At 47.2% G+C, this 27,562-nt stretch overlaps 1 protein-coding gene across 1 annotated transcript in view; it reads right to left on the bottom strand.

The window, feature by feature from the left end:
• Window positions 1-16,173: 16,173 nt before the first annotated feature.
• Window positions 16,174-27,562, bottom strand: part of MRPS24 (mitochondrial ribosomal protein S24) — a 175,397-nt gene continuing 164,008 nt past the window's right edge. The window contains exon 6 of the mRNA XM_036863572.1: window positions 16,174-16,223. Coding sequence (XP_036719467.1) covers window positions 16,205-16,223 — 19 coding nt within the window. The 3' untranslated portion in view covers window positions 16,174-16,204. The remainder of the gene's footprint in view (window positions 16,224-27,562) is intronic.

Consider the following 27,562-nt stretch of genomic DNA (forward strand, 5'->3'; position numbering starts at 1 on the left):
AAGAAAACACAGCAGCAAAAATCATTGTGCCACAGGCCTTCCACCTCCCCATCAAAGAAAGCTGGCTTGATTTTGTACTCCCTGAATCTTCTGCACTTCGGCCCCTCCTCCCAGATGCCAAAAACCCTCCTGCCTGAGGTGTGGATTCCAAACCAGCAGATCATCAAAATCACACTGGGGGAGGGGTGGCTAAACAGGCAGATTCCTGAGCCCAGACCTCTGAATTCCTGGGCTGGATCCAGGAATGCACTTTAAAAAAAAACAAGTAAAAGTCCCCACTTTTTGTAATTACCCTAAGAAAGACATGTGTATATGTTCAAGAGAAGAGCTTTGTTTTCCTGAAGCATTATTACCAGTGTTTCTTTCCTGTTTAAAGACGGTCTTTCACTGGAGGACAGGGAAGCCTGAGCATTGAAAAATAGCTCAAGAATTTAGATGGGCGTATTCCCAGCAGATCCCAGGGAAGAATTCTAACCTGCTGGATTCCTTAGCTGAGCTAACTGCCTGGGATCAAAGCTCTCGGTGGTCCCCAGCTCTCTGCATGGCTCGCTCATACAGGGGTGGGGTGAGGCGGGGTAGGGGGGAAGTGGTGGCAGGTGGGGCTGAGAGCAAAACCCTTTGGCAACTGAGGAGATTTTGACCATCTGAGAGGCAATCCGACACTGAACGAAGTATGTTGGTTTTCATAGAAGAGGTTTAGAAGGAGCTCAAATAAATACCCGCTTTGCCACAAAGGGCAGAAGAGTGTCCCCTAAACCTGCCCTCGGGAAGTCGCCACTGCCCACACCTGGCCACGCTCACTGGTGTGTTACTCTCATGACTTCCTGGGGACCTTGCAGTGGTCCCCAGCCCCCAGCCAAAAGGAACGAGGCCAGCTTGCCCAGAGGCTGCCAAACAGCACCCAAGAAACCCCAGGCCCCCCCAGGGTTGCAACCCAAGAAACTCTGGGTCCCCCAGGGTTGCACCTTGAGAAACCCCAGGGCGCCCCAGGATTGACTCCAATACATTTTTACTCTCATGAGGAAACATAATGTCACCCAGTGTGTTCCCTGCCAGTCTCTCTGCCCCCTTGTGTCTCCATCCAAGTCTTGTGATTCCAGGGAAGCAAGTCATTGACTGGGAGCTAGGAGGTCGGCACTGGCCTGTCCTGGCCACGCCGCTAACCACAGGGCCTGGTGGGTCATTGTCTTCTCCAGCAGCGTTCATTTTTATTTCTAAATAAGGAAATGAATAAATACCCATCAATGTTGCTGTTTTCCTTCCACTTGTGAACGCTCCAAAGTCCAGCGTGAAGTGTCCTGCCTCTGTCCCACCATCCCTGCCCCACCCAAAGGCCCGATCAAGAGCAAATAATTCCTCAGAAATCAGATACCTGACAGATGCCCATCGCCCCCTTACAAAAGATGAAGTGTTTCCAGAGGTTGGGGGGCAGAGGCAGTGAAGAGCTGGGCAAGGACCACATGCCACAGACGCACGTGCCACAGAGGCCGCGGCCCAAGCCCAGCACCCCTCTCCGTGCTCATTCAGGAGTCAAATATCTCCCAAGAAACTCAAGCAGTTGGATAATCTATTGATTAAAATAAAACTTACTGATGAGCTTTGCAGGCTCCAGGGTTCGTTTTAAGTGGAGACCCCCTATTCCGTAAGGAAAGCCGTCGGGTGTGATGACCTTCCCCACGCTTGCCTGGGCCTCCTGTGAGCCAGGACTTCCTGGGTCCTGCCCACCTGCAGGAGGGGAGGTCAGCCGTGGGGCTGCCTGAGGTCCTCAGCCTCCTGGCCACAGCGTGTGTGTCCAGCCAGGCCCCGCTGCTCTTCACCAGATTTTTGTAGGAAGAAGTGCTGGAACATGTACGTTTATATATGGAAATGACGGATTTGACTTTCCAATACTGGGGCTCTTGTGTGTATCAGCTTGGTTGAATGAAAGTCCCATTAAAAAAGGTTTGCAGGGCTTCCCTGGTGGCGCAGTGGTTGGGAATCTGCCTGACAATGCAGGGGACACGGGTTCGAGCCCTGGTCTGGGAAGATCCCACATGCCGCGGAGCAACTGGGCCCATGAGCCACAACTACTGAGCCTGCGCGTCTGGAGCCTGTGCTCCGCAACGGGAGAGGCCACGATAGTGAGAGGCCCGCGCACCGCAATGAAGAGTGGCCCCCACTCACCGCAACTGGAGAAAGCCCTCGCACAGAAACGAAGACCCAACACAGCCAAAAATAAATAAATAAATTTATTTAAAAAAAAAAAAAAGGTTTGCAAACCATGAACCTGAGGTTGTAGCATGCGACTCGTAGGTGAGAAAACTGGGTCACAGGACGGGGCAAGTTGCTAGATGTGGCTCTGGTTTCCTTCTCCAAGCCAGCTGTGCCCCACTCCTCCTCCACCAGACTCTTTCTGCCCAGTTCTACCCCTTCCCCAGGGCCCAGCTGGGGGCCAGGCCACTTGTCACCTCAGCAGTGGTTATACATTGTTTGAAATCTCAGAACCAAATTTCTGAGTGGTCAGCTCTGAGGGCTGTTCTGACCACCCCAAGGACCTTCAGCAAAGGGGGAACAGATTTTGTGCCCCCTTAGTTGCAACCCGAAAAAGTTCAAAGAAAGAAAAAAGTGAAAGTGGCTGCAATAAAAAGACTTTCCCTAGAATGGGTCTTGTTTTCAACTTTTACCCTCAAGGTGAAGGGCAAGAAGTGAAGAAGACTTCTCTGCAATCTCATATTAGTTTAACAAACAGCTTATTGAGCACTAATTTCAGTGCAGCCCCCGTGTTGCCCAACTCCAGGCTCCATGACCCCACTGAGGAGCCCAGTGACCTCCGGGGACCTGGGTCTACCTTCTGACACCTGCTCTCCCAAATTAAGCTGCTTTCTTTGACTACCACTTGACCCCCAGAGGAAGGAGGTCATTTCCTGCTTTGGACCGTCCATGGGACGGTGATGAAACTGCTGCTAGGATTCTACCCAAGAAGGTTGTCAGAGACACAAACTGAGATTTAGGTACAAAAATGTTCCAGACAGCATTGTTTATAATGAGGAGAAATAGAACAACAGGTAAGAACTTCCTGAGGACACACCTCCCTTTACAAGCATTAACTGGTCTTATCCTCTCAACAGCCCCTTGAAGTAGATGCTATTGCTGTCTCCATTTCAAAAGAGGGAAAACTGAAACTCAGAGAGGATGGGTTTGAACTCAGCCAGCACTGGCTTCAAGCCTGCTCGACTCTCCAGGGGGCGCCAAGAGGTGCCATGTGACTGAAGTTGGATACATCCATTTAAAAAGATGACTTCAAAGAATTTTCTTAGCAGAAGATTTTGCTCAAACTAAAGTTATTCGGAAAAGATATGCTTACATACATGAAAATATGCTTAGAAGAAATCTTGGAAGAAGATGCTGAGTGATAACCAGGGTTATCTCTGGGTGGTAGGATTACGGACAATTGTTAACCTCAAGTTACACTTTTCTTTAGTTTTCTCATATTCCACCGTGGACTTGTATTACTTTCATAATGTGAAAAACACCACGACATTTTCCAGTATTTTAAAATGATGTATACTTGTAGGATAGGGTCCCGTTAGCTTCTGAGACTTCAGTGTAAAGATTAGAGAAGGGTTGCTCTATATTTTACTACCTCTGTGTAACTTCCTCCAGCCCCTGCTTGATTAAATGTGGAGACTGTTTCTAAGCAAAGCAGATTTCACTTCTCCAAACAAAAGTGACAAGAAGCAGCTTTTTTATCCCGGCCACCTCATAGTGGGTATGCTGAAATTCTTCCAAATAGCATGGAAAGTCCCAATGACCAATCTAGATGTCAACCTCTAGGTAAATAATTTTACTTGCCAACCTTCCTTTCTGGAGTGAATCTTCCAACTTGTTCATGCTATTCAGCCTCTAGTTTCTGCTCAGCGTCAGGACCTGTAAGGTCCTGCAGTCAGCAGAGGGCTTCCATCTGTGTCATTAAGGAGCTCAGGGTCCAGACCCTCTAGTGTGCTCAGTGTAAGTTTGAGAAGTGCCATTTGTCACAATAATAAACTGCTGAAGATGAGAGTGATTTACTTAGAAAGTAATGAAACAGCAGAATCAAGGTCATTTCTGCAGGAACGTCATCCTCACTCCAGTTCATGTTGATACTTGTGCATGGGTAGCAGTTAAGGGTCAACTTGCACATAATACTTGGTGCACCCATGGAGCGTGGCCATCATCCTTCATGCATGTTGTGGTGGATGGAAAGTTTGAGAGTTCAACTAGCATTTCAAACATTGAGGAATGAGCCTGCTCTCTCCAGCGTTCTGCCTAACATGGCATCGGATCGGAAGAGCAGGTAGACCAGATGACCGCATGGTGTGGCACATTTACCAGGCAGATTTGCTGAGTTCAGGGGGCACTGGCAAGGCACAGAGGAACCCAGGGTGCCATCAGGGGATCTGGAAGAGAGTTACGGCTTTCAAAGTGACCAGTGTAAAGACAGCTCTGGGGCGGGATGTGGCGGGGAAACCCAGAAGCCAACAGGAGACACACAGAGCAGGTCAGGAACTGCCTGGAAGGCATTGTTTTCTGCTGGACTTTCCTCTTCTTGCTGAATATGGGCAAGCTTGTGCCCCTGGCAGTGTCCGCAGGGGTGATAGTCAACGTCCATAGGTGATCACATCTCTGATTGAGTTGGGGACAGATGTGCTAGGTTCCTATTGTTGCCATGTGCTTGTCAACTGTTTACAATTATAAATTATATATTTTTAAGAGAAAGACGGGGCTTCCCTGGTGGCGCAGTGGTTGAGAATCTGCCTGCTAATGCAGGGGACATGGGTTCGAGCCCTGGTCTGGGAAGATCCCACATGCCACGGAGCGGCTGGGCCCGTGAGCCACAACTACTGAGCCTGCGCGTCTGGAGCCTGTGCCCCGCGACGGGAGGGGCCGCGATAGTGAAAGGCCCGCGCACCGCGATGAAGAGCGGTCCCCGTACCGCGATGAAGAGTGGCCCCCACTTGCCGCAATTAGAGAAAGCCCTCGCACGAACCGAAGACCCAGCACAACCAAAAATAAATAAATAAATAAATAAATAAATAAATAAAAAAAAAATAAGAGAAAGACGACTGGGACAGTGTTATGGGCTGAGTTGTGTCCCGCCCCCCCAAATCCGTATGTTGGAGTCCCAACACCAAGGACCTCAGAATGTGACTGTATTAGGAGATGGGGGTCTTTAAAGAGGTGACTAAGGTAAAATGAGGTCATGTGGATGGGCCCTAATCCAATCTGACTGGGATCCTTATAAGAAGAGGAAATCAAGACACAGACACACACAGAGGGAAGATGATGTGAGGACACAGAGAGAAGACGGCCGTCTACATGCCAAGGAGAGAGGTCTCGGGGGAAACCAGCCTTTGATCTTGGACTTTTGGCCCCCAGAACTGTGAGGGAATACGTGTCATGTTTAAGTTGCCCAGTCTGTGACACTTTGCTGTACAAACATGTAATTCTCTGTGTGTGTGTACTCCATGCCAGACAGTACAAGTTCACAAGAGCTGATTGCTAAACTTTCAGGAATTTTGCCGATTGTTAAAATTTCAAGTTGATAAACACAGACATCATTAAAAATAAATTATATAAACTTGCAGTTAAATGAATCTCATTAAAAATAGGGGTGATAAATTCTCAAAACCTATCACTTCCAAATTATTTTACTATATATCACTATTACTGGTGCTCTAGGGTGATTTCCATCTGTTTTGTCTGCATGGTGGAAGCGTGTGGTGTGATCTTGGGCATTTCTTCCCAACTTCGTGCTCAGCAGCCTCACGTGCCTCCAGCCATGGTGGAAATATTTCCACCACGTAAATTGGCAAGTGATACACATCAGGGTTTTACACTTTTTTCCAGAGAACCAGCTGTTGAGCATTTACTGCTGCCCCATTGGCCTTTCCCTGTTGGTCAGAGCAATCATAATCACTTCCCAGATTCCAGGGAGGGTGGGACTGGTCACATGAACAAGACCATGTGTGATGAGATAAGTACATGGGGGCAGCCGTCTTTGGGACGCCCGATCTGTCCAGGGATGATGGAAGGATTGCAGAGGGAGATGAGACATAATTTATGCAAACTGTTTCTCTGAGTACCAGGGATGTGGACTCCTCAGTAAACGGCCCTGTTATAATGACACACTTCACTTTCTGGGCTGAGCGTGGCAGACGCCCTTCAGGAGGAGCTTTTCCACGTGACTCCTCCCACCACCAAGTGGTAAACTACCTGAGGGAAGGGCTGTTCACCTTGCAACCCTGAAGCCTACCACACAAGGTGCGTACTCATTAATTTTTTGTGAGCAGATGAGAAATCTCCTGGCCATCTGGTAGCTCAACTGCAGCAGTCGGCGCAAATCTTTGCAAAGCTGGAAGCGTTGAGGACAGGCAGCGGTTCCGGTGCCAAAGTCTCCAGCGTTACCTTTGTGGGTAGTGTGTCCTTCACGTGTGCAGTGTCATCTCGGCAAGGTCCGCAGGGAGCTCAACAAAGCAAGTGATGAAAACGACAGTAAGTGTCTTTAAAGACTTACGCATGCCTGATCACGGATCACTGATCGTGGACCAATTTTGCCGGCGCGGCCCATACCTCCTCTCTGCCTATGTGTCCTCCGCCTGGAGCGCTCTCACTCCCAGTCTACTTTGTTACCTAACCTCCAGTTTCCCTTCAACACCACCTCTGTCTTTCCTTCTCCCACCTGAGTTGATGTGGAACCTGGCCCTGGGGATCCCACTGACCTACTCTGAGCAGCAAGTTTACCTGTTAATTTCTCAACCAGACTCATGGGCAAGTGAGATGGCAGCGGGCATGGAGAATTCTACAGGAGCCCAGGAGGACCTGGGGTCCCCCATTGCTTTGTCCCCAGCCCACCATGGGCTGGCCCCTCCTGGTCACGGAGATACCCTGGCCTTCACCCAACAATGGCCAAAGGCTGGAGGGAAGGAGATGGGCCCCATGCTTGGTCACACATTAAGAGGGAGGAAATGTCCCCAGAGGCCTGGGAGCAGACTGAACTCGTCTTTCACTCACCAGAGTCCTGCACACGCCCCTCCTGAAGCAGCTGCTGCCCAGGGCAATAGAGCCACGATCGACTTCACCGGACTCACAGCTGGGGCCCTGGGGACAGTGGAGCCTCCAGGCCTGAGGGGGCCAGATGGGCACTGCAGAGAGAGCCCTGACCTCAGTCCTGGAGAGCCCAGCCCAGGTGGGGAGGTAGGACTTGAAGGGGAGCCTCAGAGAAGGACACATTTATTCCTACTGGCTGCACAAGTTGGGATGGTGGGTCAAGAGGATACAGGGCTGAACAGAGGAATTATTGGGGCGTGAGGGCGCAATAGACAGGTCCTCACCTCAAACAGTATTCATTTTAACCACCAAACTGAAGCTCATTTCTGTTTTCCTTTGTCCCCTCTCTCTCTCTCCCCCTCTGTCTCTCTTTCTTCTTTTTAAAAACTCTTTCAGTGCAAGCATTGTACAGAGTGCCAAATATTGACACAGAAGGAATGTCATGTTAACTCTTTTCAGGGCTGGGAATATATTAGACTCAGACCCTTTTAGATTTTTCTCTCAAACTCTGAGTATTTTTTTTTTTTGGTCTTGGTTTTTTTAACAAATGAGGTCAGGAAGTACCTGAGAACAGATCCATGCGGATTACTATTCAGAGCGCCATGCTGTAGAAACAGGAAGTGAAGGGTTGTGTAAGAAAACGAAGCTGCCATGAATATGCTCTTGGCTGTTTGAAAAGATCCAGCACCGCTTCAACTTCAAAAATAACTGTTCAGTGCAGTCGCAGTCGGGCGTGGGGAATTTTCTGAAATCAAAAGCAGCTGTTTCATCTTATTTAATCATTAGGCTGAGTTTCACAGACTCACGGCAGGAATCGCAGAGACTTGAGATTCCCTGCTTAGAGCAGCCTTATTTTCCAGGAGAGAGTGAAGCAAGTTCCTTGACGGCAACTGTTTACATTTGTTTGCTGAGCACCCATGAATCCTCTGAGGGCAGAGGCGAGGCCGTTACTCTGAGCTTTCTAAGAACAGATGACTTTACTGCGTGAGCATCGGGTACAGAGGGGTGCAGCACGTCGTCCCACATAATCCTGGCAGAGCCGAGCAGGGCACTCACGGCAGTCCTGCAGGAACCCTTCTCAACTCACACTGAGGTTCAGAGCCAAGACTTATTTTTAAATTGCATTTATTTTATTGCTGTAAAAGTAGAGCATGTGCACAGTAAAAATTCAAATGTTACAGAAGGGCTATAAAGTGAGTATTAGAAGCCCCCTCTCTTGCACCCAGATCCCCAGTCCATCTTTGCAGAGGTTATGGTTCCTAAGTGTACCAGGTGCATTATCCCAGCATCTCTGAGCGTGTGTAAGAGTGAGTGTGTGTGTGTGTGGCATATGTTTAATATGTATGTATAGATACATGTATATGCGGATGTACTTGTACACATATCCATTTGCATTCAGAAATAAATATATATATCCCTATAAATACAGTGCAGCACTGGGCAAGCTGACCTGAGCTTCTCGCAGGTTCTGATTGCCTTGTCTCCCTCAGCATTTTGGCTTATTGGAGCCAGGTCTGTCTTAGGGACAGGGAGATAGGGAAGCAGTGCTTGTGCGTTTTGAAGACTGATGGCCTGGGTTCAAACCTAATGTAACCAACTCTTCCTTCAAGTAACCAGCTCTGTGACCTGTGACCTTTCAACTCAGGGCCTCGGTTTTCTCATCCGTGAAATAGGGGCACAATTTGCTAACTCACAGCATTCAATGAGGTGATGCGTGTAGCGCTCTTGGCGCAGGGCTTGGCTAATGCGTGCTGATGATCTGTATTACGGTACTACTGACACGGTGAAACAGTTTATCCCCCTCCCACTCTGCACTAGCACATCCACCTAACAGCGGTCACAACCCCTGGCTGGTCTCCGGGTCTCAGCCTCTTAGACCTGTTCCCGCTGCGCTGAAGTGACTTTTCCAAAGCACAGGCTCCAGCACAGCCCTGCTCTCTCTTTGAATTCTTCCCAGAACCTTCCCCGAGCCGGGCCCCCTCCTCCATGCTCCTAGACACCTGGGCATCACTTAGTGTGTCTGTGGGGTCCCAGGGCACCTCCGCACCCTGGGATGGTGTGTATTTGTTTTGTGTGTCCAGAATCTCATGTGTAACTGATGCACAGCTCATGCTTGTTGATGAATTAATCATAGATAAAGAAATCTTCAGATGAATCGGTTTGCAGGGCAGAAATAGAGACACAGGTGTAGAGAACAAACCTATGGACACCAAGGGGGGAAAGTGGCGGGGAGGTGGGTGGTGGTGGTGTGATGAACTGGGAGATAGGGATTGACATATATACACTAATATGTATAAAACATATAACTAATAAGAACCTGCTGTATAATACAATAAAATAAAATTCAAATATTCAAAAAAAAAATAAAAAATAAATCTTCAGTTGTTTTTAAGCTGAATCTTCAACCACGTTCCTCCCATCATCTCTGCCACATGAACCTTGAGGACTGTGACCAGGAGGCTGCCTCCTGAGCAAACATTAAAGTCGGCACAGGACTTCCCTGGTGGCGCAGTGGTTAAGAATCCACCTGCCAATGCAGGGGACACGGGTTCGAGCCCTGGTCCAGGAGGATCCCACATGCCGCGGAGCAACTAAGCCTGTGCGCCACAACTACTGAGCCCACACGCCACAACTACTGAAGCCAGCACGCCTAGAGCCCGTGCTCTGCAACAAGAGAAGCCACCACAATGAGAAGCCCGCGCACCGCAACGAAGAGTAGCCCCCGCTCGCCGCAACTAGAGAAAGCCTGCGCACAACAGTGAAGACCCAACACAGCCAAAAATAAATAAATTAATTTTAAAAAAAAGAATAAAAAAAATAATAAAGTCGGCACAAGACAAGCAGGACAAGGAGGCTAAACCATATGATACACAGGAAAAGTAATGGGTGGGTCCCATGTCCCTGGACAACAGCATCAACCGGTACTTAGACAGGATGATATGTTTCTCTGAAGTGACGAGAGGAAACGCAGTGATCCCTAAAGTTAGGTCTGTGACATGGCCAGCCCCTGACCACTGGTCCCCTGCCTTCCCCAGGTGACACACCCACCTCAGGCGCAATAGGAGGCCAGAAATTCTCTCCCCCAATGCCAAGGGGATGTAAGACACCTCCCCTCCACACGGCACCCAGATGCCTACCCCCAAACCTCACACTTAACAAGTGGTGGGGCAGGTGGATGCGATTCCTGAACTTGTCCCCTTTCTGTGGAATCCACTACTGCCCTCAGGATCTGGACACCAGAGAACAATCCCCAGCTGAGCAACTGCTTGCAAGATGCTTAGCAGGTTAACTGACATGTCCCCATAGGGGACAGTCGGGTCAGCCATGTAGCAGGAGGCTGAGCTGGCCTTCTTATTCTGAAATTGTTATTTCCAGGGGTTAGACAATGTGACTTGTGCAGAAATTGGTCCTGGACAATGTTGCAAGTGCCCAAGATGGTCCTGATTGCCCCTCCTGCCTCTCTTCCACAGGCCCTGGTGGCAGGGGCCAAGAGCTTCCACTGCAGGGTTCTGTCTTTGTTTCTCTTGCTCTGTGTGCACTTCTAGACTCTCGGGACTCTGAGGGCTGGGAGGGGCTGTTTTCTAGATGCCAAGAGGACCAGGAAGCCCCTTTTTAGGAGCATGAAGTCTGCCTGTTCTCTTCAGGCTAAGTGTGCCATCAGCTCATCCTGGTGAGTCAGACATGCCAGCTACTGCCCAGAGTATGTGGGGGTTTAGGTATTTAGGGTTTAGGTATTGTCTTAGTCAGCTCAGGTTCCATAACAAGATGCCACAGCCTGGCAGCTTAAACAACAGATGCTGATTTCTCACAGTTCTGGAGGTGGGCAATCTGAGATCAAGGTGCCAGTACGGTCAGGTTCTGGTGAGAGCTCTCCTCTTGGCATGCAGACTGTCACCTTCTTGCTGTGTCCTCACATGGCAGAGAGAGAGAGAGAGCTCTGGTGTTTCTTCCTCTACTTATAAGGACACTAATCCCATCACAGGGGCCCCACCCTCATGACCTCGTCTAACCCTGATCACCTCCCAAAGGCTCCCCCTCCAAATATCATCACATTCTGGGTTACAGCTGCAACATATGGATATTCTGGGTGGACACAAACATTCAGTCCACAACAGGTATCCTATTTTCCAAAAACTAATAGTCTGCGGAGAAGTTCATGTTCAGGTAGAATGATTTTCCAGCTGAGACCCTCTCTGGCCCTCGACAGGCTTCGGGGACTGTCCACATTGGAGCTGTGGACCCTGTGTCCTCTCTGTGCCGCTGTTTCCTGTTAACGACCATCTGGTCCCCACGTACTCCTGGGTGACAGCGCTCTTATGACCCAGTTCTTTGTGTGTGCCACGAGGAGAGAGTGGCCCCTAGGGAGGTGGAGAGGAGTGACCAGATGGTCATCTGGCAAGTGGCAGGGTCAGAACATGAGGCCAGAGCTCAGCCTAATCCCCACAGTGAACTTGCTCTGCTTTGGCGGCCAGCGTGTGTACGTTTCTGAAATTGAACTTCAAGCGCACGGGGCATGGCCTGTCCACAGCCCCCAGGTGGGCCCAGGTCTCGGTGGCCTCTGAGGAAGGAGAGGAAGGTGCCGTCTCAGAGCTTCTGAAGCCCAGGCTTGGGCTCTCCGGTCACCTGATGGATACGGGGGAGGACGGGCCTTAGGCCTCGAGTGTCTGTGCCAAGTGGGTGGAGGGGAGGGGTGAGGTCCAGGACAGTGCTGGGGGTGGTGTTTTGGGCACAGTGGAGCTCAAGGGCACCACCATTCATGAGCCCACCGGGAAACGCTGGCAGCCCCTTGACCAGGGAGCTGAAAGCCTTCGTGGAAGGCGGAAGGTGGTTTGCAGGAGCCTGGCCAGGTTATGTCTGAGGAGACGTGGACTGGAACCTGGGGAGACTCTGAGCAGAATGTGAGGCCCCAGGGCAAAGGCTCAGGGCCAAGATGGGCAGGACGCAGGGAGGGAGGGAGAGGGCAGCGGTGCCCAGACCTGGCCCCGCACTCTCCAGAGTCCCCTCGGTCCTCCCAGCAGCCCCTTGGGGAGGCAACACTGGAGCTGTTTTCTCGGGTGAAAAATCAGGCTGCAAGTGGCAGAAACGGGATCTGGGCTGCAGTCACCGCTGGAGAGGGAGCCGACGGGCGGCCCCTGGGCTGCATCCAGCCGTGCGTGTCGTTCGTTTGGCCCACGTGGTGGTGTCACACTGGTTTAAATTGATTTCATTGCCAACCTGTAAAACTCAGGTGGCTTTACGCAGAAACCGGGGTTCTTGGCTTCTTTTGCAACGGGGAAGTTCTGGCTCAATGGAGCCCACGTTGAGAACTTGAAGGGGAGACCAGGCCCTCGTGGTCAGACTGTCTCTGGATGCCTGAGTTTGTGAGCCCCAGGCCAGGTCACAGGGCCATGGATTCGCTCCTGCGTGGGCTTTGCCCGGCGCTGAAAGGTCTCTGGGCTTTCCTCTGTGCCAGGTCCTGGTGCTCTGGCCATCGCTCTGCCCACGTGGGGTTGGAGCCTCAGATCCCAGGCTGGCAGCAGAGGGCCCCACGTGGCTGGTCGCTGGAGCCCCCTGGGCTCTGCATCAAAGGCCTGCATCTGAGAGGGGATCCGGCTTTTAAGAAAGTCACTCATCCAAGAAAAGCAACGGTGAATCATTTTGAAGCCGAAAGCAGCCCACTGTTACCATCCTGCTTGGTTCTTTAAACACCAGGATATTCTCATGATTTTTTTCAAGGCAATGTCAGGCAGAAGCGCTTTCTCAAGTCACTGGCAGCCAGTGGCCCGGAACGCGGCTTTCCTCCCACTCTGGCATTAGCCGCGGCTGTCACTTAAGACGAAGAGGAAAGCTCGGGTCTGATGTCTGATTGCCTCCAGGCCTGGCTCCGTTTGTGGAAGAAGACTGGGGACCCGGGTAGTCTGAGCAGACTCAGAAAAAACCCATGTAAGAATGAACTCTTTCAGGTCCCCAAGTTTCTAAAACAAGCCGAGTTTAGAGGCGGGAACGCCACTGAAATGTCAACACTAGCAGCTTGTGTGCTGGCATCCAAGCAGGTGGTGACAGGCCCCGTGACGTCCGGGCTCCCACTCGGCCAGCTCAGCCGCCTTCCTTCCTCACCTTCATCCCGTTTGCTACAATTCCCAAATTCCAGATGACCTTTGAAAATCACTCATGGAGGAAACTAGTAACAAACAAATTTCAGCGACCCAAGTCCAGCGCAGGAGGGCAAATGACCAACGTCTATTCAATTTCACATCCTCATCTGCAGAATACTGTATTCAGTCATTTTTCCTCCATGTTTTTGTTAGGAGAAACTGCCAACATATCGAACACTTGAAAAAATAGTACAATATGCACCACATACCATCCCTCCCTCCCAAAATCCTTAATAGAACGTTTTGCCATATTTGCTCTGTCTATATTTTTTTCTCTTTTTTTGAAACTAAAACATTTATCTCTAATTTTGATTCAAAAGAGTACAGAACTTAAAAGCTTACAAAACTAAATCAAGTAATAAAGTAATTTGATATATTTTCAAATCATATATTCAATCCTGAACATTTTAAGTGGATATTTCTTTCTCTTTGTTTCATTCTCTTTCTTCTGAACCACTTGAAACTTTAAACTACACAGCTCATAACCTAAATATTTCAACACACATCTCCTGAGGATAAAGGCATTCTTTTACATAACCAAAATGACATTATCATACATAAAAAATACACAGTAATTTCCTAATATTATCTACTATTCTGCCATATTCAAATTTCCCCAATAGCTCCAGAATGTCTATTACAGCTTTCTTTTTTCCCCCTGAAGCAGCATCTAATCAACATTCATGCGTTGCTGGTTTTGTCTTTCTGGAGTCTTCAAATCTGGCGTAACCCTCCACTTTTGTGATTTTCTTTAGAGACACCGGGGCAGTCATTGCAGACAGTTCACTTACCGCAGAAAGAGGCCCAAGTGCTGCCAATTGCTCTTCCAAAAAAATCCGGCTGTTTCTGCGCTCCATTCTCACTTCCACCGGTCTGGGACCAGGGCCCACATCCACCACCTGGGCCTGCTCCAACCACAGCACCCCCAGCGCTGCTTCTCTTAAACAACTGTCTGGGGATTGTACGTATGGAGGCTACAGGGAAGGTTGGAACTCTTCCGTGGGAGCTCAAGCTTCCATGTGCTCCTGACATGACCCCCATCTGACCTCCCCAACCCCCCCGCATATCCCAGTACCTCAACCTCCCAGGACGTCCACCCACACGTGCTCTCTCCTCCACCATATGTTGGCCATGCTGGGACACCCTTCTTTCCTTTTCTCCTCGAAACACCCTCTGCCCTTTCTCACCCAGTTGTCAGCTGTGCTCTGTCTCCCGTAAGATTCACGGTATCTCTCTGTTACAGCACGTGATGCTGCACTTCACTCCTTCTGTGCAAGTGCGCCGCGTAGGGGAAGGGCTTCTCTGGAGGCTGGGCCCGGGTTTCCTATGAGCAGAGCTGCAGTGAATAGCCTTGGATGCATCTCTTTGTGCTGACGTGCAGGAGTGTGGCTCAAACGCAGGAGCAGAGCCCCAGCACAATGCAGGCAGCTCCTGCTGGGGGTTCCACCGTGCACTCCCGCTGTCTGAGGTTGCCCCTTTCTCCGCTTTGTGACCAGCTTTCAGGACCATCACGCCTTTTAATACTGGCCAGGTGGATGGATATGAAATGCTGTCCCACTGTCGTTCGCATTCACTTTTCCTGATTTTCAGGGAGGCCAGGCAGCTTATAGTTTCATGGCTACTCAGTCTCCCAGTTCTGAGAATCTCCTGTGGTTTTGTTGTTGTTTGTTGTTGTTGTTATTGGGGTATTTGTCTTCTTCAGAGGAAGGCCCACATGCAGTTTATCTTTTCCTCCTGGTTCATCACCCGAGCGCCTGCAGTATTGCTGCAGCTCAGTAAACATTTGCTCAGCAAATGTGTTAACATTGGAAATCCAGGGAGTGCATGATAGCAGAGGTTCAGGAGTGTGTGACGGCAGAGGCCCAGCCCTCAGGTCCAGGAGCTACAAAACTATTCTCTTAGTAGAAGGCTGTGATTTAAATTGGCTTATCATACTTTCAACCTATGTGAGGGATTGTGTCGCACAGTCTGTAAATCAGTGCAGGTGAGAGGTCACTTGGTAGAGGTCAGAGAGTGGGCGGTCAGAGGGAGAGGTCATTCTTACTGGCTGCGTGAGTGTCAGGGGACACCTGCTGAGGAGCTGCCTCTGGAGGCCTTGGAGGGTGGCCAGGTGTGGAAAGAAGGTTCTCTTTGTCTCTCTGTCTCTCTCTGTTGCCACTTCATGCACATGAAACAGGAGAAGCAAAGGCAATGGGAAACTCCCATGGAAAACAAGACATACTTCTATTTGGCTGGACCCGAGGGCCAGGTCTGGGAGAGGAACGGGAACAGCAACGGACAGAGCAGCTGAGGGGGGCCTGCAGAGAGCCTGCGTGCGCGGACACACGGAGGCTGAGCCGTCAGAGCCGGGGCCTTGTTGCAGGTTGCAGTTTGCCCCAGCAGGGAGGTGATGGATCCCTCCATTCTGGTCTCTGCCCCATGAGGGAATCCTGTATCTGGGTGAAGCCAATTGCTTTTATACTTGCCGACATATTAGCTCCAGGGTGAGCTGGCACCAATGCTTTTTTAGGTCAGGCAGTGGCTCCATAAAAATGGGCAGCATACATGCCCACAAACGGCAAAGAGCCTCAAGATATCGGTAAAACACACAAGGCTGCTGAAGCAGCAAGAGAGAGCAGGTGTCGGGGAGAGGGCTGGATTGAGCCCCAGCGCTGCCACGCGTGGGCTTGGGAACCAGAAGCTGGCTAATAGGGGTTTATAACATGTATCTCGAAGGACTGGCAGAAAAATAAAAGCACAATATAGGTAAAACTCCTGGTGGTGTCTGGTCCGGAGGAGCCTCATAAACCTTCCACTAACCCCCTTTCTTTCTGTGTGTGTGTGTGTGTTGTGCTTGAGTACTTCCATCCCTGGTTGGGGGCTTTGTTTAGGGGTCCCCCTCCACAGCCTGGGCTTCCAGGTCACTGGCTCACTCACTCAGTTTGGCCCAGGAACAAGCTGTCACCTGAGCATCCTCTGGAGGGCAGGATACCACATCAGGATCACGCGAGTAGAATGAATCTTTTCTACTTTGGCAGCTTCTCACTGGAAAAGAGAATAAGAGGGTGGGGTGGAGAAAAGCCAGGGTCCCCATGCTCTGTGCCGCTCAGAAGCTTTTACATGAAGTTGTTGGAGGCCTTGGGTTAGGGAAAGACACTTTCCTATGGATTCTGCAGGATGGAAAACACCAGGGCCTTCCAAAAATAATGTGTGACGCATGAAGCTGGGTGCACAGGCTTGGAGAGTAATTGTTTCATTGAGTGGCCGAGTGTTTGTTGAGCCCATCTTACGTGTCATGTCCTGTATCTGGTGCTGGGGGTGTAGGAGTGAGCCAGACGTCAGTGATCATGGATGGGCCACAGTGGCCTGGTAGAAGCTCCGAGGCCAGTGGACACCACAGCTGTGCATGGCAGAGGCCACTATGAAAGCTGCCTTGAGACACAGATTCCCTTGACACTTAAAAATATAATTCAGTTTGAAAACATTTGCATGTAACTTCTTTAGAAATTCATCGTTGCACAGACTGAGGTGACATAGAATATGGCAGCCAACCAAATTACTATTTTTTTGCACCTCCTGCACTTGGGTTGAACTTTCTGTCTATCACCCTCCTCGCCATGTGTGTGTTCCTGAAGGGAAGGGCTTCATCATGAGCCCTGCTCAGATTTGAGTTCCACACCCACATTCTGCACTTTCTCCTTTCTTCCCCTTTAGTTCTCCTTTACTATTTCTGTGCATTTCTGTATATTTTCATTACACGGTGATGTCCTTTAAGGGCAGGGATTTTGTCCAATGTTGTAATACCCAGAGTACATAGCAAAGGCACTGAATATCTAGGTAATTAAGGACATGTGTACATTTCTGTGTATACTCTACTCATCATTACATTTCTTCATTTTAAAGCATCTACTACTGGAAACTTCTGGCAGCACAGTGGATTGAGCTGATGCCACTTTCTGGTTATAAATACGTAGAAGTAATGAATAAGACATTGTGACAAAAGACTTACATAACCAAGTGTCAAAAACTAAAGGCCCATTTCTTTCAGATGGAAACAAAGATCAAATGGTAAAGGCAGAATTGTAGGAGAAAGCTGACCCAGCAGTGGCCGCATGGGTGGATGGCAGGATTTAGGATGCTTTGCAAGGACAGCAGACACGATCCAGCCCCGGACAGGACACAGCAACAAGAACCACTCCGTGTGAGGCCTGGAGACTCAAAGTGCCCCCTGTCCTCCCAAACTACAAAGAGATGGAGAAGAGGTTGGCGGCCTTTGTGTGGAGTTTAGTCAGCAAAAAATTACCCTTGAGAAGTTACCACTTTGGCTGATACTGCACAGAGTGGGAGATCTGAATTCATATCATTTGTGTAGTATAGGAATCTCCCACCTGAGACATTAATACAAAAACTGGTGCAGGGCTTCCCTGGAAACTAAGAATATAGTCCTCGGTTAAAAATTCAGTGAGAGAGAGAGGAACAAAAACTTAAACACAACCAATAAGAAAATTAGTGATTTGAAGAATAAATCTGAGGAAATCACACTAAATGTAGCAAAGAGGGAGATAAAGAGATGGAAGATACGAAAGGCCAGTAAAAAGTCTTGAAAGAGACAGTGGGAATATTCCATTTACATATAAGAGGAATTTCAAAAGGAGAAACGAAAGAAATGCAGGAGAAATATATTCAAAGGGAGAATGGCTGAGAGTTTTTCAGAACTTAATAACCAAGCCAAATAAATAAATCATACCTAGAAAAATCATCCCTAGAACATCCAAGACAGAAAAAAAAAAAAGATCTTGTAAGCTAGTAGAGAGAAAAAGTATATTACCTGAAGAATGTATTATCAGGTCGCCCCTCACCTAGGGTTCCACACTCCTGGGCAGCTTGATCCTGGGCTCTGCTGCACCAGGAAGGGTGATGGTACTTCCTGGTGTGACCGTTCTCCACTAGCCCTCTTCACTTTTCCACTCTTTGTAACAGCTCTCCTAAATGCCACTTATTGAACTACCTTGGGTGGGTTCTGTTTTACGATTGGCCCTTATAATTCCTCCTGTTAATTTCCCTGCCATTGATTTGTTTTAAAAAAACAAGATAATTTTTTCATTCTAGATTTGGCTACTGACTTCCCACCACACTATTCAATTGTCTCTCTATTTTCCATATTTCCTACAAACCAACAGATGGATCTAGAGACTTTTTGGATTTAGAATCAATGGCGGTGCTATTCACCTCCTACCACATCACATTTCGGCACACGTAGCATCTGGTTGTCCCACATTCTAAGATTAACCATAGGTTTAGGTGGTGTCAGCCTGATCCCTCCGCTTCCTTGTCAAGTTCATCTCATGGGTTTTTACAGCTATTAATGATAACCGTTGCCTAGATTTGTTATTTTATTAGGTGTTGCAAAATAGGGGATTTTAATCTATCGTACCTTCTGCATTTATTAGCTGGAGTTCATCTATAAAGAAAACTACACCTTCATCAACTATTTTGTTATCCTGATATATAGGCTATGTGTTTTATTCCTTCTCTTTCGCAGTTTCCAGAGTAATGAGTTGATGCTCTGAAAATGACCAGTGGTTTTTGAAAAGTGTGATATGGATCTCATGGATTTTTTTTTGTATCCCCCGTACAGTTGTTTTCCTTTGTGATGTTCTAAGTGACCCATAATATGCCAGAAGAGACCCTTCAAGCTGGCTCCTATGTCTTTTGGCTTGGCCTGCACATTTCAAGATGTTTGAGGATCCTCCTCTACCTTCCATGCCCTGTCCCTGGAATCCTCCATTTCTCCAAGGAGCCTGGTGCCGTTTAGTGGGAAGTAGTGTATGAAGAACACAGTTTTGATAGTAAGGGCCCCATGTACGTTCAATTCAGCAAAGCTAAGAGAGTTTTCTAAGACTTGACAGGTTTTCAAATTTATCTTCCAAGATTAATTATGGAGACATAACTCCTGCAACCTCCATTTATTGCATGCCTACCATTTACAGGACTTAAAATGCAGCATCTCTTGGGAATCCCTGACGGTCCAGTGGCTAGGACTCAGGGTTTTCGCTGCCGGGGGCCTGGGTTCAATCCCTGGTCAGGAAACTAAGATCCCACAAGCCATGCAGTGTGACCAAAAAAAAAAAAAAAAATACACAGCATCTCTAACTCTCATCACAACCCTTCAATGAAAACATTATTAGCCCTTTTGTAGAAGCTGCTAATTTTGCCTGTCTACTATGGTTCCCCCTGCTCCTTTAAAAAAAAAATCCAGGGAATGGTTCATTTTCTATTCCAAATGGTCCATGAAGGGCTGCTGGTCAGAATATCCCACATGAATGCATAAAATAACTGGTGCTGTTTAGAATCCTTTCTTGAGAAATTATACCCATATTCTGTACAAGAAAACCCCTCTCTTTTCTCTTTAGTCACTAGGATGACGTGATGTAATTTGGGAGCCATCTGTGGCCATGATGCAGAGAGAAGTTCAGCCAATTTGGGGAGACAGGGTATGGGGTAGAGGGGGCAAGTGAGGGTAAAGGCACAAGCAAGACTGAGGATGCCAAAGGCATCCTCTGAATCCCCAAGTCTCTGAGACCAGCATCACTGTATACCTCCCCCTCTGAGAGAGGGAAAACATCTCTTCTTTGCTTATACCTTTTTCTCCCATTCATTTATATGGTAAAATATACATAACATAAAATTTACCATTTTAACCTTTTTTAAATGTACAATTAAGTACATTCACATTGTTATGCAACCATCACCACCATCCATCTCCAGAACTTTTTCATCATCCCATGTTGAAACTCTGTATCCATTAGGCACTAACTCCCCATTCCTCTCTGCTCAGCCCTTGGTAACCACCATTATACTTTTTGTCACTATGAGCTTGACTACTCTAGGTAGCTCACAGAAGAGGATTCATACATTATTTGCCCTTCTGTGTCTTGTTTATTTCATTTAGAAAAAGTCTTTAAGCTTCACCCATATTGAAGCATGTGTCAGAATTTCATTCCTTTTCAAGGCTGAATAATATCCCATTTATGGAATATTTACTTACATGTATGTAGTAAATTTATTTACCACATTACCATATTTTGTTTATCCATTCATCTGGAATCTTGGGTTGTTTCCATCCTTTGGCTATTGTGAATAATGCTGCTGTGAATATGGGTGTACAAATTACTGTTTGAGTCCTTGCTTTTAATTCTTTTAGATATATAACCACAAGTAGAATTGCTGGATTATACAGTAATTCTATTTTTTTTTTTTTTTAAGGAAACAACATACTGTTTTCCACAGCTGCTCTACCATTTTACATATCCATCAGCAAAGCAAAAGGATTCCAACTTCCTCACATCCTTGTCAACACTCATTTTCTATTTTAAAAAAATTATACCCATAATAATGAGTGTGAAGTGGAATTTCATTGTGGTTTTGATTTGCATTTCCTTAATGATCAGTGATGTAGAGAATGTTTTCGTGTTCCTATTGGCCATTCCTATATCTTCTTTGGAGAAGTGTTTATTCAAGGCCTTTGTCCTTTTTTACATCAGATTGTTTGCTTTCATTGTGGTTGAGTAGTAGAAGTTCATCATTTATTATGGATATTAATCCCTCTTAGGGTATATGATTTGCAATATTTTGCAAAATTTTAGAAGATATTTTCTTCTGTTCCTGGAGGTTGGTGGTGTCTTTTGATGTACAAACATTTTTAATTTTGAAGTACATTTTAAATTTTGAAGTCCAATTTATCTTTTTGTTGTTGTTGTTGACTTTTTGTGTCATATGCAAGAAATCATCGCCAAATCCAATGTCATGAAGCTTTTCTTCTAATGTTTTATTCTAAGAATTTTATAGTTTAGCTCTTACTTTTAGGTCTTTGATTCATTTTGGTATAATTTTTGTGTATGGTATTAGGTAAGGATCCAACTTCATTCTTTTACATGTGGATACCCAATTTTCCCAACACCATTTGTTGAAAAGTCTGTCTTTTCCCCATCAAATGATCTTGGGACCCTTGAAAATGTATAAGTGAAAATCATTTGACCATACATACAAAGGTTTATTTGTTAGCTTTCTATTAATATTTTATTCCGTTGGTCTGTATGTTTGTCTTTATGCCAGTAACACACTGTTTTGGTAGCTTTGTGGTAAATTTTGAAATCAGAAAGTATAACCTCCAGATTTGTTCCTCTTCTTCAAGATTTTTTTTTTTTTGGTGGCTATTTGGGATCCCTTGAGATTCTAAACAAATTTTAGGATTGACTATTCCATTCCCACAAAAAATGTTGGGATTTTGGTAAGGATTGCATTGAATCTGTAGATGGCTTTGGGGAATATTCACATCTTACCAATGTTAAGTCTTCCAATCCACAAACGCAGAATGTCTTTCCATTTATTTGTGTCTTCTTTATTTTCTTTTAGAAACGTTTTGTAGTTTTCAGTATAGAAGTCTTTCCCCTTCTTAGTTACATTCACTCCTAAGAATTTTATTCCTTTTGATGCTATTGCAAATGGAATTGTTTTGGTAATTTCCTTTTTGGAGAGTTCATTGTTAATGTATGCAAACACAGTTGATTTTTGTGTGCTGATTTTTATATCCTACAACTTTACCAAATTTATTTATTAGTTCTAATAGTTTTCCTGTGGAATATTTAGGGTTTCTTCTCAAGTGCACATAGAACATTCTCCATGATAGACCGTATGTTAGCCACAAAACAAGTCTTAACAAATTTTAAAAGGTTGAAATCATACAAAGTATTTTTTCTGATCACAATGAAACTAGAAATTAAGGCAGAAGGAAAACTGGAAAATTCACAGATATATGAAAATCAACACACTATTCAACAACCAATGGATCAAAGAAGAAACCACAAGGGAAATTAGAAAATATCTTGAGACAAATAAAAGTGAAAACAACATACCAAAACTTACACAATGAAAGCAATGAGGGAAATTTATAGCCATAAATGCTTACATTTAAAAAGAAGAGAGATCTCAAATCAACAACCTAACTTTAAACCTTAAGGAACTAGAAAAAGAACCACAAACCAAATCCAAAGCTAGCAGAAGGAAGAAAATAATAAAGATTAAGCAGAGAGATAGATAAAATAGGGAATAGAAAAGCAATGGGGAAAATCAATGAAACCAAGAGTTAGTTGTTGTTTTTTTTTTAATCAACAAATTGACAAAGCTTTAGCTAAATTGACAAAAAGAGAGAGAGAGAGAGACTCAAATAACTAAAAACAGAAATGAAAGAGGAGACACTACACCCAATTTTATAGGAATAAAAAGGATTATAGGAGAATACTGTGAATAATTGTTTGCCAACAAATTGGATAGCCTAGACAAAATGGATAGATTCCTAGAATCACACAACCTACCAACCAGCCAAGACCGAATGATGAAGAGATACAAAATCTGGATAGACATATAACTAGTAAGGAGACTGAATCATTAACAAAAACCTCCCAACAAAGAAAGGCCCAGTGCCAGATGGCTTCACAGGTGAATTCTACCAAACATTTAAAAAACTAACACAAATTCTTCTCAAACTCTTCCAAAAAATTGAAGAGGATGGAACACTTCCTAATTCATTATATGAGGCCAACATTACCCTGACAACAAAGCCAAAGACACTACAAGAAATGAAAACTGCAGACCAATATCCACTATGAATACTGATTCAAAATTCTCAACCAAATATTAGCAGATCTAATTCATCAGCATATTGAAAGGATCAGACACCATGACTGAGAGAGATTTATTCCTGGGATATGAGAATGGTTCAAGATACAAAAATCACTCAATGTAATAACCTCATTAACAGGATGAATTAAAAATACCACCTTACCATCTCAACTGATTAGATAAGCATTTGACAAAACTCAACGTCTTTTCATGATTAAAAAAATACTCAATAAACTAGAAATAAAAGGAGACAACCTCAACGTAATAAGTGCCTTATATTCTACAATCTCAGGCCACGCCTTGGAATCCCAGATCAGCCCTTCATTAGGAGGGATTCTGCGCAGTCTGTGTCTTGAACAACGAATGGCAGTCCCTACTCCACACTTGTCCTCCTCAGCTCCCTGAAGGCAGCCAAACTGAGGTGACCATTGAGGAAGAGCATCCCTGTGCAGTAACCTCAGGAGAGCAGGAAATTGCCACCCAAAGGCAGGGGAGCCCCTGCGCAAGTCCATGGACTGAGGGAGACTGAGGGGGCTCTGTGAGGTGAAGGCGCTGCAGTCGGTATCAGAAAGAGGCCATCGGGGGGCCCTCTGCTCCCACAAAGGGCAGCCGCATAGCACAGGGAGATCAGCTCGGTGCTTTGTGACCACCTAGAGGGGTGGGATGGGGAGGGTGGGAGGGAGGGAGATGCAAGAGGGAAGAGTAATGGGAACCTATTGTATATGTATAACTGATTCACTTTGTTATAAAGCAGAAGCTAACACACTATTGTAAGGCAATTATACTTCAATAAAGATGTTTAAAGAAAAAAAAAAAAAAAAAGAAACGAAGACCCAAAAAAAAAAAAAAGGGCAGTCGCTGTAGTGTCCCCATAGGAGTCAATCAGCGGGGACCGTGCCCATGTGGGTCCTACGAGTGAGCAGAGCTTGAATGTCCTAGTCTGGAGCAGTGGGCTGGGGAGACTGGGGACAGAGTGTCCCCAGGTGCCCATGGGGCCAAACGCAGCCTTTCCTCTGCGTGGCCACAGGCCTGTTGACTCAGCCTCATGATCGGAACCACCCACGGTGCACGGAGCTGCCAGCAAAGCACTTGCGGTCTGTCCCTGGGGAAGGGCTGGCCAAATGGTGGCTTGCATTTGGGCAAACGTTAAAATAGATTCTCCCTCTGGACCAGCTAAGCTCGTGGGAAACCCAAAGGGAGTTGATAACAGTACAAGGGAAAACAAGCAAGTGGTTGTCACTCCCGCCTCTTGTCCCTGGCCCAGGGCCTCACCTCTCTGGAGTCTGCAGCAGCAGGGGAAGTCCCGGCCTGCTGCTTCCTACCAAGTGGCCTTGCTTGGGGCCTTCACTTCCTTAGCTTTGGCTTCTTCATGTGTCACTGCCACCTCATGGGGAGTGCCTTATCTAACTGGTCTTCACTATCTGGAGGAATTTTGGAATATGATGTTTAGACACTGTTAAAAGCAAACACAGTGTTAGAGAAAAGGGACTGCCGGTTATGCGAGTGTCCATGACTAGCGTGAGGTCACACTGTGTTACGGAGAGGGTCCTGGCCAGCTTCGCCTATAGATTTAATCACGAATGAAGCGACGGATTGTTTGTTTGATTGTTCATTTCTTCAACATTTACTGAGCATGTGCTATGTTGTTAGCTCTGTGGGACACTTACAGCGCCCCCAAAATCAAGCTAAAGAGACCAAAGAGAAAACCCTACTCCCATGCCTGCTCTGAAAGGACTCACAGCCCAGACCCCAACCGTCTTCATTTCCAGAAAGAGCCTTCATTTCAGAGTCTACTTCCAAGTTTTAAAAAATTCTGCCTTCCATATCTCATGGCCCCCAAACCCTGAATAATTGTCCTTTTCTTACTGTTGAGAGAGAAGCTGCTCTTGAAAGTTTCCCTGGCAGGCAGTACCCCTCACCTTAGCCAGGGACGCATGGGGCCCCAGGAAACGGGCTCACGGGAATGGAGAGGACATCCTGTACCCTTGTCTCCCACCGGCTGGCCTATTTCAGCCTCTAAAATCTCCATTCCACGGAGGTTTCTTAATTAGAGGGTCCCAGCTCTGGCCCTGCACTCATCTTCTGGGCGATACCACACTAAGAGAGAAGAGCTGGTATGTTTCTGGATTATGAAACAGCCAAAGAAACCCCCAAAACGCTGAAAACAGAAATGACTACAAATCCATAATTTCCCAGGCAGACCCACGGAGACCAGAGTTATGGGAAAGTCTCAGACATGCTTGGAGCCCCTCATTTCTATTCTCCTCCCTCCACACAAGACGGATGTGTGGGTTTGATGTTTCAGCAAGACTTTCATCAAACCAAACCGCAGGAGACAGATGGATTTTCATTCCAAGATTTCCCCTTGTTTTTGTTGAGAAAGTTGTTTCAAAACTCTGTGTCTACATCTCAAGATTGTCATGTAATTCATGAATACATTCAGTATGGTTTGAGATGATGAGCAAATTGGATTTTGAAAGAAAGCAATAAATTATTCACCCCAGGAAAATTGAAGAAAGGAAAATATCTAAGGAGAGAAAAAGCTTTTTGAAACGCTGACTCAAGGATCGGGCGTAAAATACTATACGTCGTGGCTATTGGTAATCTTGTAGGTCAAAAGAAAACCTCCCACACACACCCTCACCAGCAAAGGTCTCTGTGGGTCCTTCCTGCTGGAGCTAACTTCTAACGACAATCCATGAGAATTACTGAGGAACATGGTCAGAGCACAGAGTCTACCCTAGACTTTCTGAATTGGAGCTTCTGAGAGTGGGGTCCAGTAACGTGCATTTCAAGGGGTTCCTCCATGGTGACTCTCCTAGTCTAAAAGCTTTAGAATCGCTGGTGGAAATGGTGGGCATGGGGTTTGGCATAGTGGCTTGGCTGCACCCAGACTGCGCTCTTGAATTCTTATTTCCCATCAACCAGCACCAAGACACCTGAGGCAATGGCTGATTCCTGGCCTGAGTTGAATCTGGGACATCTGGTCTTCCCTGAAAAATGGAGGCTGCTGGAGACTGCGAGGGGCAGGTCAAAAGGTGGAAAACCCGACTCGAAGGGGCTGCCAGTGGTCAAAGAGGGAACAATTTGAGGATCAAAAAGAAAAAAGACTTCTTTGGACCAGACACATCAATTTCTTTAAAATCCTTGGGTTCATCATGACAGCGAGAAATGAAAACTCACTAATCACTTCAAGGATGTTAGACAACCAAAACATTTTAAGTGGGAAACGTGTATTTATTCTTCCTTTCCCTCTGGGTGACAAGATATCTGGCATTTCACACCTCTAAGGAAGGCATCATTTTCCACCTGTCTTTGCAGCCACCTCAAGCCTGCAGATGCTTAGTGTTTGTTAAATCAGGAGCATGAGGCATTTCTCCACCATTTTAGACACTTTCCCACCATATCCATAATCACCTTGGTTAATTGAGGGAACTGTCAGCTCCAAATTCTCAGTAGGAGGCCTGGCTGGTGTGCATCCTTAGAAACATGGGATGGTCTGGGGTGCCTTTGCCTTTGCTCTGAGGCTGGAGTCCCTCATTTCCCATATCAGGTGACTGAGGATGTTACCAACGTCCTAACTTCGTAGGCCGGCCCCACGTGCTGCCACGTTCAGACTTATAACCACCCCATCCTGTGGGGTGCACCTCAGCACCTCTCTCTGGTTTTGTTAAACTGGCTTCATCCCAAGAGGGTCCCCAGTCACACCTCGTTGAGGAGGGAGCTGTGTCTGAGCTCGGGATGCCCTTGGCAACCTGGACGGGGACCAGGTTCATCTCCTGGGCTCCCATCCCTCTCTGAGGAAGGGCGGACAGCAAAGTGGCATTGGAAAACCAGAGCGCCGGGCATCAGGACCCTCACTTTCTGTCAGCGGAGGCCCCTGAGAGCGGGGAGCTCAGCCTGGGCACCTTGCAGCCCTGGTGCCCACACCAGAGCCTGGCTCCTTCTAGAGGTACAATACACGTTTCCAAATGAGAGGAATAGCAGAGCTGAGACCCACGTCAGCCCCCTGCCAGCTCGGGACATGGGGCAAGTACCGCCTGCTCCGAATCTCAGTGTCCTCATCTTGAAGGGGCAACAAGGCGGCCTTCTCAGGAACACGGTGACAATGAGAAGCAGGTGATGGTGACCATGTCTGGAGCAGAGCTGGCACTCAGTGGACACTGCATTTCTCCTGTGCAGGCCACCCTGACCCACCAGGGTTCTCAGGAGCTAAGGGCTCAGCTGGGTTTATCCCCAGCTTCTCCTGTGTCCCACTGTCCCCATGCCCCGCTCCTGGGCGGGGACATTTATCCAGCGATGTGGGTGACAGGGGAACAGCACTCGCCTCGCCCAGGGCCCAGCCAACCCTGGAGAGACACTTCCAGACTGTCGCCCTGTTCCCTGAGGCTCGGCGGGAACTCGGGGCACTCACATTGGTCCAGCCCCTCCGTCCACTGCCCCACAGCTTTCCATCACGGTCCTCACTGAGGCTCACGCCGTCTTTGTGAGGCACTTGTACGTAAGCCCATCTCACCATAACCCTCTCAAAAGCCCTGTGATCGGGGCAGGGAATTAACCCCACTGAACAGAGCAAGAGAGAGTCACTTGCCAGTGGTCACTCAGCTGGGGGCCTGGGCCACACAGCAGCAGGTGAGCTTCCTGCCAAGGTTACTGTAACCCCACGGCGCTCAGGCCTAGGATGACCCCCGTGAGCCCTCACC

This window comes from Balaenoptera musculus, chromosome 9 (genome assembly GCF_009873245.2).
Source record: "Balaenoptera musculus isolate JJ_BM4_2016_0621 chromosome 9, mBalMus1.pri.v3, whole genome shotgun sequence".
Taxonomy (NCBI): domain Eukaryota; kingdom Metazoa; phylum Chordata; class Mammalia; order Artiodactyla; family Balaenopteridae; genus Balaenoptera; species Balaenoptera musculus.